The 16,492-nt window shown below is 42.4% G+C and overlaps 1 protein-coding gene across 2 annotated transcripts in view; it reads right to left on the bottom strand.

Annotated features, from left to right (window-relative positions):
- POLH (DNA polymerase eta) overlaps positions 1–16,492 on the bottom strand; it is a 37,298-nt gene that overhangs the window by 18,944 nt on the left and 1,862 nt on the right. The window contains exons 2-4 of one of the 2 annotated variants that reach the window (XM_003923038.3): positions 13,034–13,174; positions 12,357–12,491; positions 9,939–10,156 (exon numbers count right to left, since the gene is read on the bottom strand). In XM_003923038.3, the coding sequence (XP_003923087.1) occupies positions 9,939–10,156; positions 12,357–12,491; positions 13,034–13,170 (490 nt within the window). In that variant the 5' untranslated portion in view covers positions 13,171–13,174. Of the gene's footprint in view, positions 1–9,938; positions 10,157–12,356; positions 12,492–13,033; positions 13,175–16,492 lie in introns of those variants that run through there. The other variant, XM_074397846.1, reaches the window with a different exon arrangement.

The following is a 16,492-nucleotide window of genomic DNA, read 5'->3' as shown; positions in this document are numbered from 1 at the left end:
CAGTGGCTCACATCTGTAATCCCAACACTTTGGGAGACCAAGGCAGGTGGATCACCTGAGGTCAGGAGTTCAGAAGCAGCCTGGCCAACGTGGTGAAACCCCAACTCTACTAAAAATACAACATTAGCTGGGTATGGTGGCAGAGGCCTGTAATCCCAGCTACTCAGGAGGCTGAGGCAGGAGAATCGCTTGAACCCAGGAGGCAGAGGTTGCAGTGAGCCAGGATTATGCCACTGCACTCCAGCCTGCCTTACAGAGTAAGACTTCATCTCAAACAAACAAACATTTATCTCCCCAGTTCTCTTGAATTTTCTTCCTCTTACTTCCCCTTGAACATCTCCAAGAATTATATATTTTTGCAATTAGAAAATATTTAGAATTAACTCGAGTTTTAATATAAACATCAACCTTTACATGGTTTTGGAGGTAGATTCCAGTTGTGTAGCTTAAAATCCACTCTGAGGCACTAGATTTATTCCCCTGACAAGCTTGTTTTAAGTTAGATGTTGCTTTGGACTTAGAACCTTGAAAATATCTTATGCTGAGTACATGCAACTCTTTAGCTCTACCCCCAAACTTACACTCTAATCGCTCAGCTCTACTTCCCTACAGAAGAACTTTTTAGTTTCTAACTAAACATAACTAAAATCAAACTTTTTCTTCTTTCTCAAATGTTCTTTTCCCAACCAACACCCTATTTCTATTAAAGACTTAAAATCCACATTACTATTGGCTTATTTTCTCTCTCTTTTATCCATCATTAGGCAGCCATTTATTTAGTCAACAAAGCCTACTTTAAAATATTTCACAAATCCATTGCAACCCACCCTGTTTTATTCAGGTTTTCTTTCTTTCTTTTTTTTTTTTTTTTGAGATGGAGTTTCGCTCTTGTTACCCAGGCTGGAGTGCAATGGCACGATCTTGGCTCACCGCAACCTCCGCCTCCTGGGTTCAGGCAATTCTCCTGCCTCAACCTCCTGCGTAGCAGGGATTACAGGCACGTGCCACCATGCCCAGCTAATTTTTTGTATTTTTAGTAGAGACGGGGTTTCACCATGTTGACCAGGATGGTCTCGATCTTTTGACCTCATGATCCACCCGCCTTGGACTCCCAAAGTGCTGGGATTACAGGCTTGAGCCACCGCGCCCGGCCCAGGTTTTCTTTATTCTTGCCACTTTAACTCTGAAATTATCTTCTTTCTCTCTGAATGCATTCTACACAATGGTTCCAACTTAAACATTGTTAAATACCAATGCTATCCATCTCAACCCCCATTCAAAACTGCCATTGGCTTTCCACACCTACAGAATAAAGTATCAACTCTATAAACTGTCTCAGTTTATCTCCCACTAATCTCCCACTAGTCTCAAGTTTGTTATCTCCTTACAATTTCGTGAACATACCATGTTTCCACCTTAAAACATCATTTATGGCCGGGCGCGGTGGCTCAAGCCTGTAATCCCAGCACTTTGGGAGGCCGAGACGGGTGGATCACGAGGTCGAGAGATCGAGACCATCCTGGTCAACATGGTGAAACCCCGTCTCTACTAAAAATACTAAAAATTAGCTGGGCATGGTGGCGTGTGCCTGTAATCCCAGCTACTCAGGAGGCTGAGGCAGGAGAATTGCCTGAACCCAGGAGGCGGAGGTTGCGGTGAGCCGAGATCGCGCCATTGCACTCCAGCCTGGGCAACAAGAGCGAAACTCCGTCTCAAAAAAAAAAAAAAACACATCATTTATTCTGTAAGCTCTTACTCCTTAACTCTGTTCTTCTTTCCTTTGCTTAAACATATCTATACTTTAGGGCTTATTGCAAGTTTACCATCATGAAGTCCTCTCCTTCAACTATTCTAGCTAGCTTTCTTTTTTTTTTTTTTTTTTTTTTTGAGACGGAGTTTCACTCTTGTTACCCAGGCTGGAGTGCAATGGCGCGATCTCGGCTCACCGCACCCTCCGCCTCCTGGGTTCAGGCAATTCTCCTGCCTCAGCCTCCTGAGTAGCTGGGATTACAGGCATATGCCACCATGCCCAGCTGATTTTTTGTATTTTTTTAGTAGAGACAGGGTTTCACCATGTTGACCAGGATGGTCTCGATCTCTCGACCTCGTGATCCACCCGCCTCGGCCTCCCAAAGTGCTGGGATTACAGGCTTGAGCCACCGCGCCCGGCCCTCTAGCTAGCTTTCTAGTACCTCATTAAAATCTTTTACTGGCTAGGTGCGGTAGCTCATGCCTGTAATCCCAGCACTTTGGGAGGCTGAGGAGGGTGAATCACAAGGTCAGGAGAACCAGATCATCCTGGCCATAGTAAAACCCTGTCTCTCCTAAAATACAAAAAATTAGCCAGGCTTGGTGGCGCGTACCTATAGTCCCAGCAACTTAGGAGGCTGAGGTTGCAGTGAGCTGAGATCATGCCACTGCACTCCAGCCTGGCAACAGAGCAAGACTCCATCTCAACAACAACAACAACAACAACAACAACAACAACAACAACAAAAGGCTTTTACCTTTTATCTGCAATAGGAAATAGACATAATTGTTTTATTTTCTTTTGTTTTTGAGATGGAGTCACACTCTGTCATCCAGGTTAGAGTGCAGCGGCATGCCTGGTTCACTTATGCTAGTACAAATTGTTTTAAATGATGGATGATTTAATAGTATTTACTGTTCTTAAATGTGCAAGCCTTGGTGTTTCAGGAAAATAGATAATTTAAAAAAAAAAAAAAAAAGAAAAAACACCATGTGTAAGCCATTGTGCTGAGGAACTTTATTTAAAAAACCAAAAAACACAAAAAACTACCTTTTGGACCTGGCCAAAAATGGTGAGACCCCGTCTCTACTAAAAATACAAAAATTAGCCGGGCGTGGTGGCATGAGCCTGTAATCCCAGCTACTCAGCAAGCTGAGGCAGGAGAACTGCTTGAACCCAGGAGACGGAGGTTGCAGTGAGCCAAGACTGCACCACTGCACTCCAACCTGGGTGACAGAGCAAGACACTGTCTCAAGGAAAAACTACTGAGGCCGGGCACGGTGGCTATGCCTGTAATCCCAGCACTCTTGGAGGCCGAGGTGGGTGAATCATCTGAGGTCAGGAGTTCAAGACCAGACTGACCGACATGGAGAAACCCCATCTCTACTAAAAACCCAAAACTAGCTGGGCATTGTGGCACATGCCTATAATCCTAGCTACTTGGGAGGCTGAGGCAGGAGAATCGCTTGAACCTGGGAGGTAGAGACTGCAATGAGCTGAGATTGTGCTATTGCACTCCAGCCTGGACAACAAGAGCAAAACCCTGTCTTAAAAACAAAACAGGCCGGGCGCGGTGGCTCAAGCCTGTAATTCCAGCACTTTGGGAGGCCGAGGCGGGTGGATCGCAAGGTCAAGAGATCGAGACCATCCTGGTCAATATGGTGAAACCCCGTCTCTACTAAAAATACAAAAATTAGCTGGGCATGGTGGTGCGTGCCTGTAATCCCAGCTACTCAGGAGGTTGAGGCAGGAGAATTGCCTGAACCCAGGAGGCGGAGGTTCCGGTGAGCCGAGATCGTGCCATTGCACTCCAGCCTGGGTAACAAGAGTGAAACTCCGTCTCAAAAAAAAAAAAAAAAAAAAAAACAATCTTTTGGCCGGGCAACCTCCATCTCCTACGATCAAGCAATCCTCCCACCTCAGCCTCCCAACTAGCATTATAGGCATATGCCAACATGCCCAGCTAATTTGTATTTTTTGTAGAGATGGGTTTTCACCATGTCACCCAGGCTGGTCTCAAACTCCTGGACTTAAAACAATCCTCCCATCTTTCCACCCCCAGCCTTGGCCTCCCAAAGTGATGAAATCACAGGCATGAGCCACCATGTATGGCCACAGGAAGTAGAGCACAATTGTTAAAAGAATAATCTGCAGTCAAGCAGGGTTCAAATATTGGCTTCATAACCTACTGAACATATGACTCTGGACAAGTTACATACTTCTCTAAGCTTTGGTTTCCTTGTCTACAAACTGTACTTCATATAGCTGTTATAATGGTTAAAAGTTTATTATTATTATTATTATTACTATTTTTGAGATGGAGTTGCTCTGTTGCCCAGGCTAAAGTGCAGTGACACGATCTCACCTCATTGCAATCTCCACCTCCTGGGTTCAGCCTCCCAAGTAGCTGGGATTACAGGTGCTGGACACTAGGCCCTGCTAATTTTTACATTTTTAGTAGAGATGAGGTTTCACCATGCTAGCCAGGCTAGTCTTGAATACCTGACCTCAAGGGATCCACATGCCTTGGCCTCCTAAAGTGCTGAGGTTCCAGGCATAAACCACCGCACCTAGCCAAAAGATAGGTTTTTGTTTTTGTTTTTGTTTTGAGATGGAGTTTTGCTCCTGTTGTCCAGGCTGGAACGCAATGGTGCAGTCTTGGCTCACTGCAACCTCTGCTTCCCGGGTTCAAGCTATTCTCCTGCCTCAGCCTCCCAAGTAGCTGGGATTACAGACGCCCGCCATCATGATTGACTAACTTTTTTTTTTTTTTTGTATTTTTAGTAGAGAAAAATACAATTTTTCTCCATTTTGGCAGGCTGGTCTCAAACTCCTGACCTCAAGTGATCCATCCACCTTGGCCTCCCAATGTGCTGGGATTACAGGCATGAGCCACCATGCCCAGCCAAAAGTTAGTTTTTAAAAACAAAGCTCCTCAGCACAGCGGCTTTTGCGCATATATATATATATATATATATATATATATATATATATATATATTTGTTTCTTTGTTTGTTTTAGACGGAGTCTTGCTCTGTCACCAGGCTGGAGTGCAGTGGCATGATCTCAGCTTCCAGCAACCTCTGTCTTGAGGGTTCAAGTGATTTCCCTGCCTCAGTCTCCTGAGTAGCTGGGACTACAGGCGTGTACCACCACGCCCAGCTAATTTTTTGTATTTTAGTAGAGACGGGATTTCACCATGGCCCCGATGGTCTCGATCTCCTGACCTCGTGATTTACCTGCCTCAGCCTCCCAGCTGAGATTACAGGTGTGAGCCACTGTGCCTGGCCTATTTTCTTTTCTTATCTATTTTCCTGAAACACCAAGGCTTGCACATAAGAACAATAAATACTGTTGGCCGGGCGCAGTGGCTCAAGCCTGTAATCCCAGCACTTTGGGGGGCCGAGGCGGGTGGATCACGAGGTCAAGAGATCAAGACCATCCTGGTCAACATGGTGAAAACCCGTCTCTACTAAAAATACAAAAAATTAGCTGGGCATGGTGGCGCGTGCCTGTAATCCCAGCTACTCAGAAGGCTGAGGCAGGAGAATTGCCTGAACCCAGGAGGCGGAGGTTGTGGTGAGCCGAGATTGCGCCATTGCACTCAGGCCTGGGTAAGAAGAGCGAAACTCCGTCTCAAAATAAATAAATAAATACATACATACATACTATTAAAACATTCATCATTTAAAACAATTTATACTAGACCTATTAACTTTGGGAAATAAAATTATGAATAACTTATCGTAATTGTGTGACTTCTGCATCTTTTTTTTTTTTTTTTTTTTTTTCTTTTTTGAGACGGGGTTTCGCTCTTGTTACCCAGGCTGGAGTGCAATGGCGCGATCTCGGCTCACTGCAACCTCCGCCTCCTGGGTTCAGGCAATTCTCCTGCCTCAGCCTCCTGAGTAGCTGGGATTACAGGCATGTGCCACCATGCCCAGCTAATTTTTGTATTTTTAGTAGAGACGGGGTTTCACCATGTTGACCAGGATGGTCTCGATCTCTTTACCTCGTGATCCACCCGCCTCGGCCTCCCAAAGTGCTGGGATTACAGGCTTGAGCCACCGCGCCCGGCCGAGCTACTAGGGACACTCTTTTTTTTTTTTATTTTTTTTTTTTGAGACGGAGTTTCGCTCTTGTTACCCAGGCTGGAGTGCAATGGCGCGATCTCGGCTCACCGCAACCTCCACCTCCTGGGCTCAGGCAATTCTCCTGCCTCAGCCTCCTAAGTAGCTGGGATTACAGGCACGCGCCACCACGCCCAGCTAGTTTTTTGTATTTTTAGTAGAGACGGGGTTTCACCATGTTGACCAGGATGGTCTCGATCTCTCAACCTCGTGATCCACCCGCCTCGGCCTCCCAAAGTGCTGGGATTACAGGCTTGAGCCACCGCGCCCGGCCTGACTTCTGCATCTTTTTAAACAGACCTACATTTCTTTGCTTTAGGTTTTTTTCATCATTGCTCTCCTGGATTGGGTAATTTTGCAATTCTGTTGCAATGTTGATTTTAAATTTAATTCTTTATCTGTATCAACTGAACAGGACCACTAAAGATAAGCAGAATTCCCTTATTTCCCTACAATGCTTTTTACTTTTCCTCTAGTTGATAAAATCTATAAAATTTTTGTTTTTCTTCAATACCATGAAACGGACTGCAGGAAGTATTTCACGTAGTTCTTGGTGTTTTTTTTGTTTTTTGTTTTTTTTGAGACGGAGTTTCACTCTTGTTACCCAGGCTGGAGTGCAATGGCGTGATCTCGGCTCACCGCAACCTCCGCCTCCTGGGTTCAGGCAATTCTCCTGTCTCAGCCTCCTGAGAAGCTGGGATTACAGGCACGCGCCACCGTGCCCAGCTAATTTTTTTGTATTTTTAGTAGAGACGGGGTTTCACCATGTTGACCAAGATGGTCTTGATCTCTTGACTTCGTGATCCACCCGCCTCGGCCTCCCAAAGTGCTGGAATTACAGGCTTGAGCCACCGCGCCCGGCAAAATTGTTTTGTAAGGCCAAGTGCCATGGCTCAACCCTATATTCTTGGTACTTTGTGACATTGAAGTGGGAAAACTGCCTGAGGTCAGGAACTTAAGACCACCCTGGGCAACACAGTGAGACCTTGTCTCTATGTTTTATAATAATAAAGAAATGAATTAAAAGAAAGCAAAGGGAAAAGAAAAAGTTCTTAACTCACAAACTAGTTACAAAATGGCAATGATGGGAAAGTTTTCACCTTGGCAATTTCTGAGAAGTACTTTAAATCCTACTATTTAAACTTTATACACAAATAACTATTTTAGAAAATACAATGTTGCAAATGCAGGAGGGCTGAACATGATTACTAGCTCTTAATCCATTAAGAGGCAAGGTGGAATGAAAAGCTGGGTATTAAGGTATTACAAATACCTGGCCTCTCTTAGATTTGAAATATGTTGTATCCATAAAAACGATTTCTGGAAGGTTATATCCACTTAGATCAGCTAATTTCTGTTATCAGTTTTTTGTGGTTGCACACATCAAAAATTCAGGAATATGATAGGTCAATGTCAATATTTCCTAGACATTGCATTGTTCTGAAAATTACATATAATAAGATATTGTCACTGAATTTGGGAGCTTAATATTTAAGTTGTACACACTAATGTAATAGACACAAGGCATACAAAAATAGACTTCTCTAAAAACACAGGCATTAAAAAAAAAAAAACTGTACACAGGTAAGAAACCTAAGTACAGAAGAAAGAGGAACATACACCTGAGTTAACATTCAACCATCAAGCAAGGTATATACCATCTTCAGCTAGAGATATGAGAACACCAACAATTCTCTGCAGCAAAAACCAACATAATGTTTAAGACTAGTTCTAATTCTAAGGTACGTGGATTCAGAGGGTTTGTGAATCTCCTGAAAACTGCATGTAGAATTGTCGTATGTGCAGATATATTTTTTTCGGAGGCATGCATGGGTCTATAGCTTTCAACAAATTTTGAAGAGTAAGTAATTCTCAAACTTTAAAGAGCCACAGATTTAAGGCATTATAAAACCAATTCCAAATGTTTATTAAAAAAAAAAAAAATCAGGCTGGGTGCGGTGGCTCATGCCTGTAATCCCAGCACTTTGGGAGGCCAAGGCATATGGATCATTTAATGCCAGGAGTTCCAGACCAGCCTGGCCAACATGGCAAAACCCTGTCTCTACTGAAAATATAAAAATTAGCCAGGCATGGTGGCATATGCCTATAACTGCTTGAACCCCAGAGACGGAGGGTGCAGTGTGTCAAGATCTCACAACTGCACTTCAGCTTGGGTGACACAGCAAGACTTTGTATCCAAAAAAAAAAAAAAAAAAAAAAGAGGCCAGGTGAGATGGCTCACGCCTGTAATCCCAGCACTTTGGGAGGCTCAGGTGGGCAGATCATCTGAGGTTTTGAGTTTGAGAACAGCCCAAACAACATGGAGAAACTCCGTCTCCATTAAAAATACAAAATTAGTCAGGTGTGGTGGTGCATGTCTGTAATCCTAGCTACTCGGGAGGCTGAGGCAGAAGAATCACTTGAACCCGGGAGGCAGAAGTTGCGGCTCACTGAGATCATGCCATTTCACTCTAGCCTGGGCAAAAAGAGCAACACTCCATTTCAAAAAAAAAAAAAAAAGAAGGCCAAGATGGGTGGGTCATGAGGTCAAGAGATCAAGACCATCCTAGCCAACATGGTAAAACCCTGTCTCTACTAAAAATACAAAAATAAGCTGGGCATGGTGGTGCATGCCTGTAATCCCAGCTACTTGGGAGGCAGAGGTTGCAGTGAGCCGAGATCGCACCACTGCACTCCAGCCTGGTCGACAGACAGAGACTCCGTCTCAAAAAAAAAAGTAAGTTATGCAATAATGTGGTACAGAAAGATAAGACCAAAGAACACCTTTCTTATTATGATAATTAAATTTCTGATGCTGGTACCAGAATAACATCTTGACATTTTTCATACCAAATGCTTACATACTATGATTTTGCCTCCTTTATATGTGGCACATCTTTACTGTCCATTACATTTTATCCAGAGAACTAAATGATCTGCAGCCTCTAGCTTGACATACTCTGCATCATCAGGATCAGAGAATAAAATAATTCCTAAGTCACAAGCTTCCCTGGGCAGTTCTGCTACCACCCTTCTGCACAATACATTTTTTCTTTTTTTTTCTGAGATGGAGTTTCGCTCTTGTTACCCAGGCTGGAGTGCAATGGCGCAATCTTGGCTCAGAAGCAGAAACTCAGTTGGCTTACATGTATATGAAGAGATCTTCAATCTCAATTAGTAATCAGAGAAATGTCAATTAAAGCAAAACAGGCCAGGTGTGGTAGTTCACACCTGTAATCCCAGCAATTTGGGAGGCCAAGGCAGGTGGATCAAGAGGTCAGGAAATCAAGACCATCTTGGCTAACACAGTGAAACCCCATCTCTTCTAAAAATACAAAATATTAGCCAGGCATGGTGGCACCTGCCTGTAGTCCAGCAACTCAGGAGGCTGACATAAGAGAATCACTTGAACCCAGGAGGTGGAGACTGCAGTCAGCCAAGATCGCACCACTGCACACCAGCCTGGGCAACAGAGCTAGACTCTGTCTAGGGGAAACAAAAAAGATATATACATATCTAAGATATATCAAATATATCAATAGGTGCAAGAGGGTGAGTGGGGTGCAGAGGGAGCAGGAAAATCACTATGAAGGGTAAAAGTAGTAAAATACAATAAGAAGGGTCTTGTGAAGCCCATATGTAATCATATGCAAAGAAGTGATTAGAAATTTTGAGTCACTCAGCTCCCTATACCTGAGGTCCCCCTTTAAAAATCTTACCCTTCTTATAGATGAAGAAACCAAGACAATAAGTTACAATAATGTAAAGTAAGCTACCAATGACAAAATACTCAGTCAGCCTTCTGCTTTCTATTGATAACACTAACCTGCCCTTGTTATATCTAAAAATAAATTTACTTTCATACAGATTTCACAGCTTCTCAACAGCAATATACCTGAAAAGATAAGAAAATTTGTATATCCTTCCATGTGAGTCTTTGTGATTCATTCAGGCTGTAGTTTAAGTTTCCTTTCAATTATTCCAAGGAGAATCAGCATGACCAAGCAAAGCAGGTTCCAAAGGCAGAAAGCAGAAGCAATACGATGCTATGGAAGTACCTTTCTGAATAGTCTCTTCTGCCGTTGTAGGGCCTTGGGGCAACCCTTCAATGTAAGTGCTTGGCAACAAGTCTGCTGAGATAGGCTGACCTTGTAGCTTTTGTAGTCTCTCTTGTACAGCACTGGTCAGATCTACATAAGCCTCATCGATGCTGGCACGTTCAATCACAGCAAAACGAGACATTATCTCCATCACTTCAACACTGGCTTCCCGGTACCTAAGTAGTACATGGATCATTTATGCAGGCAATAAAGAGAGGCAACCTTGAGACTGTCTGCTCCACTCTCCCATTGCCATAATGAACAATAATACACATAATCAAGAGATGTGGCTTAACAGAGACTAGATAGTACCAACTGAAAGGGTCAACAGGCAGGCATGGAAAAGGAAGAACCACAGAGCCAAACATTTTTAACACAACGCCAGAATTACCAACGCAAAAAACATTCAGGCCATTAACATGTCTATATGATAAGGAACTCTCTAAAAAGTAAAGGAATGCCTTAAATTGGTGTATTACTGTGATCACTTATTCCTTTTATTTTCATATATTCACCAAGAAGTCTTCTGCTTCTAATTCTGTCTTAAACAAAAAAAAAAAAAAAAAAAAAAAAGGACTTTACACAGAACACTACACTGATCAGTGAACCAAAAGTATCTGGTCTTCCTCAGGATAATATTTTCTCACTGTAAATTAACAAAGTGACATACGGATTTTATACTTCAGTCAATGGTGAGTTTGGTTAACACGTGAACTGGTCATCACCGCATACACATACATACCTTAACCAACCATTTACAGACATACTAATATTCAAATTATCAAGTTGAAGATAAGCACCTAGAATGTGGTGATATGTCTGGGCAGGCAGACAACCTTCCTCAGGGTACAGATACCAATCTCACCACATGTTTTCTATTCAAACCTTAATAAGCAGCTCTTCTGGCTGCATAGCTAGTCTTCTATGACAATATGCAGCTATTTTCTTTGCTTTAGTTTGGACCTGCTTTGTAGTGTACAGTTCTTTGTTCCTACTGAATTTATATTTACCATAAAAATGAAAACATCAGTACCTCTTCATCATGACACCCATAAAAACTAGTATAATTATTGTTCTAAAACATTCTCAAATTAGAGAAATACTTGACTTTTTTTTTAAATCTTGATTTGGGCCAGGAAAAGGATAGGCCTCAAAGAAAATAAAGAGCAAGGCCAGGCATGGTGGCTCACGCCTGTAATCCCAGCACTTTGGGAGCTTAAGGCAGGTGAATCACTCCCAAGGTCAGGAGTTTGAGACCTGCCTGACCTTCATGGAGAAACCCCTCCATAAAGGAGTGAGGCCAAAAGTCCCAACTCTCTAAATATGCCTTGGTCTTTTTGGTGACCTACCCCATCCTGAAGCTGCTAGTCAGCACCTCAGCTTCCCGAGTAGCTGGGACTAGAGGTGTATAACACCATGTCTGGCTATTTTTTTTTTTTTTTTTTAATTTTGGTAGAGACAAGGTCTTACTACATTGCTTACTCAAACTCCTGAGCTCTACTAAAATACAAAATTAGCCAGGAATGGCGGTGCATGCCTGTAATTCCAGCTACTTGGGAGGCTGAGGGAGGAGAATTCCTTGAACCCAGGAGGTGCAGTTTGGGGTGGGCGGAGATCGCTCCATTGCACTCTAGCCAGGCAACAAGAGCAAAACTCCATCTCAAAACAAACAAACAACAACAACAAGGACAACAAAACAAGAAAGAAAGAGCAATATACTCACACACGGCCAGAAAGAGATACTTCTAACATTGTGAAATATATATTGGGTCTCCATCCCGGTTTCCTCACATACAACTCCAAAAATCCTTGGAATCACCTTGGCTTCCCAAAGTGTAGGAATTGGCTGGGGTCTGTGCCTACCTCTGATTTAGCTATGCTGATACATATCCCCCATTCCAAGGCTAAACTTCTAATATTTGCGAAGCGATAGTTTAATCTAAAAACAAAAAAAGTAATCTCCCTTGAGATTGTTCAATTATGGCAACTAATTCCTGATAGTGTACTAGAACATCAGTTTAACTCAGCCTTTCCTGGAACAACTCTGTTTTACAGTCAACTTAATAACTTCAAATACTTTAGACTTTTGGACGGAGAACATGGGAATTGGTATTAAATCTTAATTTAACAACCAATTTTGAACAATTAAGGAACTGAATAGATGTCAAAGGCAGCAACTCTTATGTTACAACGGTTTTGAACTGTCCCCGAGACACAAATCAAAATGTTTTTTATTTCACAGAGACAAGATGACTGACCAAAAAGAATTTTTTCCAGATGTTATTTACAGAGAATAAATTCAAAACACCAGTTCCTAGCCTCATGAAGTATTATTTTCGACTCCTTTATGTCTCCGTAAACCATGTTTTTTCTTACTTGGTGAGGTTAGCTTTCCCACGGGACTCACGAACTTGTGCCAGTAGAAGATCTGGACATAACTTCTTAGCATCATCTGCCCACATACTTCTAGTGACCCCAAATGCACGAGCTTCATAACTCACTGCAATTATTCTAAGGTTAGAAAAAAGAGAAAACAGAAAACATATTATATGATCACAAGCAAACACAAGTAAAATTTAACACAAGTAAGCTATAAGCATATTAGAAACTTTTTGACCACAGATGCCACCATTCAATCCCAAACAAAGCAGTTCAGAAATCTCAAAAATAGGGCCAGGCACAGTGGCTCATGCCAGCAATTCCTACACTTTGGGAGGCCAAGGCAGAAGGACTACTTGAGGCCAGGAGCTTGAGACCTGCCTGGGCAATATAGTGAGCGCTGCCCCCAACCAACCCCCATCTCTACCACCCCCACAAAAAATAAAATCAGCTTGGCATGGTGGAATGCTCTTATAGTTCTAGCTACTTGGGAGGCTGAAGTGTGAGGATTACTTGAGCCTAAGTCAAAGCTGCTGTAAGCTGATGGTGCCACTGCTCTCTGAATGGGTCAACAGAGAAAGATACTGTCTCAACAATAGCAACAACAAAGCACCTACCACAGTGCCACTGTGTTACTATTGAATAATAGTTGTAACAATAACAATGATACATACCCACCACCCTTCCATGATTTGTACTGTACAACTGCACAAGGTTTATTCCTCAAATGAGGATTTTGCCGCTGCTCCACTTGAACAAAAAAACAGTCCATGTCCACGAGAGCAACCACTCGATCCTGTCCAGTAGCCATTTTTCTGTAACACAACATTTTACGGACAGTTAGCAAATGCCAAGGAAAACTGTAATTCCCTTCTTTCGCTGATGAGTTACCACGAGCATGGGAGAATGGAAACTAACAAGAATGAAACAGGCATTTAAGTATACAGATTAAGTATCCCTTATCTGAAATGCTTGGGATCCAAAGTGCTTGAGATTTTGAATTTTTTCAAATTTTGCAATATTTGCATTATAATCACCAGTTAAGCACCCATAATCAAAAAATCCTAAACCTGCAATGCTCTAATAAACATTTCCTTTGAATGCTGTGTTGGTGCAAAAAAATTTTGGATTTTGAAGCATTTCAAATTTCAGATTAGGGATACCTGAGTGGAAAAAACAGTTTTTAAAATTCTTTCACTCAACAACAATCAACAATGTAGATTTCTGTGACCAAATGTGTGGGGATTTCTCCCCACCAACAAAGCAATAAATTCTGCAGCAGATACCAAGTGGGTATCCTCCAATCTGAGTCTGATATTATCTGCCTGGAGAGTCAGTTCTCACAGGTTGATGGCTCAGTCCCACAAGACTGCCCCGATTTCTGATGTCAATCACAAGCCACAGGTTGTTACTGACTGGCTATAAATTGGGGCTCTCATGACCCTCTCTTTGGGTTTGGTTAATTTGCCAGAGTGGCTCATAGAACTCAGGAAATCACATTTACTAGTTTATTATAAAGGATATACAGATGAAGAGATACAAAGGGCAAGCCATGTCCTCCCTGGGAACACCACTCTCCAGGAACCTCCTTTTGTTCCTATCCAGAAGCTCTTCAAATCCTGTCCTCTTGGCCCTTTTATGAAAACTTCATTGGCTAGGCATGACTGACACCCATGTAGAAATGTGGACAAAAAGGTATGATCTAATACTAATAGACAGCAAGGACTGTCTGTTCAGATTCTTCCTGGCCTCTCTGGGTAGCATTCCTTCCTCCAGGGTATGGGGGAGAAACTCTTCTGAAATGAAAATTTTATGACCCATAAGCAGAAAGATGGGAAGATTAGAGTCCTGCTTCGGGCAAATCAAAGGAGGGCAGGAGGTCAGAGACAGATGCTGTTTCCTGAGGCTTGCTTCAAGAGCCCCGACATTACAACGAAAGCTAGGGGAGTTATGAGCCAGGAACTGTGGACAAAAACTAACATACATACATCATAAGATCACAGATACTGAACCTGTACTGCTGGCATAGGAATAAATTAGACAATTTTATGAGGGTAATACGTATTAAAAAGCTTTAAAAATACCCTCAAAAGAACTGACCACAAAAGATACAAAAATAGCCAACTGGCACATAAAAATAGGCTCACCATCATTAGTCACGGGGAAATGGAAATTAAAATCACAATCTATATCACCAAGGGAAGGGAGCCAGTATTGAATCTAGTTGATAGACAAATCTCACGTATAAATTCAGGAAAAATAGAAGCAGGAAACGATATAACATCATACCTTTCAAGAAAAATGTCAACTTTTTACTCTGAAATACTTTTAGACTTACAGAAAATTGCAAAAAATGGTAGAGTTCTCCTACTCCCAGTTTCCTAATGTTAACATTTTACATAACACGATTATCAAAACTGAAAAATGAACATTGGTATATTATTAAGTATATGCTTTACTCTCCTCCAATCTGTTGACATTTCCTTGGTTGTTCCTTGTTTTCCATGACCATGACACTTTTAAAGAGTATTGTCAGTTATTTTGAGAATGTCTCTTAATTTGAGTTTGTCGGCTAGGCATAGTGACTCACATCAGACAGATCACAAGATCAGGAGTTCAAGACCAGTCTGGGCAACACAGTGAAACCCGTCTCTACTAAAACACAAAAAATTAGCTAGGTGTGGTGGTGGGCACCTGTAATCCCAGCTACTCAGGAGGCTGAGGCAGGAGAATCACTTGAACCAGGGAGGCGGAGGTTGCAGTGAGATGAGATTGTACCACTGCAGTCTAGACTGGTCAACAGAGTGAGATTCTGCCTCAAAAATAATAATAACAATAATAATTTGGGTTTGTCTGATGTTTTCTCATGATTAAGATTATGCATTTTTGGCAAGAATATAATGGCATTGATGTGCTCTCCTCAGTGCATCATATGGGATGAGGGGAATACACGCTGTCAGTATATCTTATTAACCATGATTAATTAAATGTTTTTTTTTTTGCCACATTTCTCATTATAAGGTTGCTATTTTTCCTTTTGTAACTTAAAAGTATCAAAGATACTTGGTATCAAAGATACTTTCAGACTGCAAACATCTTGCTTCTCTTCAACCTTTCTTTTTTTTTTTTTTTTTTTTTTTTTTTTTTTTTGAGACGGAGTTTCGCTCTTGTTACCCAGGCTGGAGTGCAATGGCGCGATCTCGGCTCACCGCAACCTCCGCCTCCTGGGCTCAGGCAATTCTCCTGCCTCAGCCTCCTGAGTAGCTGGGATTACAGGCACGCGCCACCACGCCCAGCTAGTTTTTTTTTGTATTTTTTAGTAGAGACGGGGTTTCACCATGTTGACCAGGATGGTCTTGATCTCTCAACCTCGTGATCCACCCGCCTCGGCCTCCCAAAGTGCTGGGATTACAGGCTTGAGCCACCGCGCCCGGCCCCTCTTCAACCTTTCAATCACTAAGCACCCATCAGTGGCTAGTGCCTAACAATTACTTCGTAGCATTCTGTGATTTTCTACCCACCCATGTAAATTTCTCAAACACAAAAGAAAACTCACTCTAACAGATAAACATACATAAAGTTATGAATGGTAACTTGGAAGAACAAACCTTACATGCTTGAGAGTGGATGCCAATAATCCAACATTTTTAGTAATCTGGAAGAAGAAACATAAAGCAGTGGCTCCCAAAATTTGCTATATATTAAAATAATCTGGAAACCTTTTACTTTTTTTTTTTTTTTTTTTGAGATGGAGTTTCGCTCTTGTTACCCAGGCTGGAGTGCAATGGCGCCATCTCAGCTCACCGCAACCTCCGCCTCCTGGGTTCAGGTAATTCTCCTGCCTCAGCCTCCCGAGTAGCTGGGATTACAGGCACGTGCCACCATGCCCAGCTAATTTTTTGTATTTTTAGTAGAGATGGGGTTTCACCATGTTGACCAGGATGGTCTCGATCTCTCGACCTCGTGATCCACCTGCCTCAGCCTCCCAAAGTGCTGGGATTACAGGCTTGAGCCACCGCGCCTGGCCTTACTTTTTATTTTTTTTTTAAAGACAGAGTCTCACTATTGCCCAGGCTGGAGTACAGTGGTGCAATCTCAGCTCACTGCAACCTCCGCCTCCCAGGTTCAAGCAA

The sequence above is a fragment of the Saimiri boliviensis genome, chromosome 4 (genome assembly GCF_048565385.1).
Source record: "Saimiri boliviensis isolate mSaiBol1 chromosome 4, mSaiBol1.pri, whole genome shotgun sequence".
In the NCBI taxonomy this organism is placed as follows: Eukaryota; Metazoa; Chordata; class Mammalia; order Primates; family Cebidae; genus Saimiri; species Saimiri boliviensis.
This window is presented reverse-complemented; position numbering and strand designations above follow the sequence as displayed.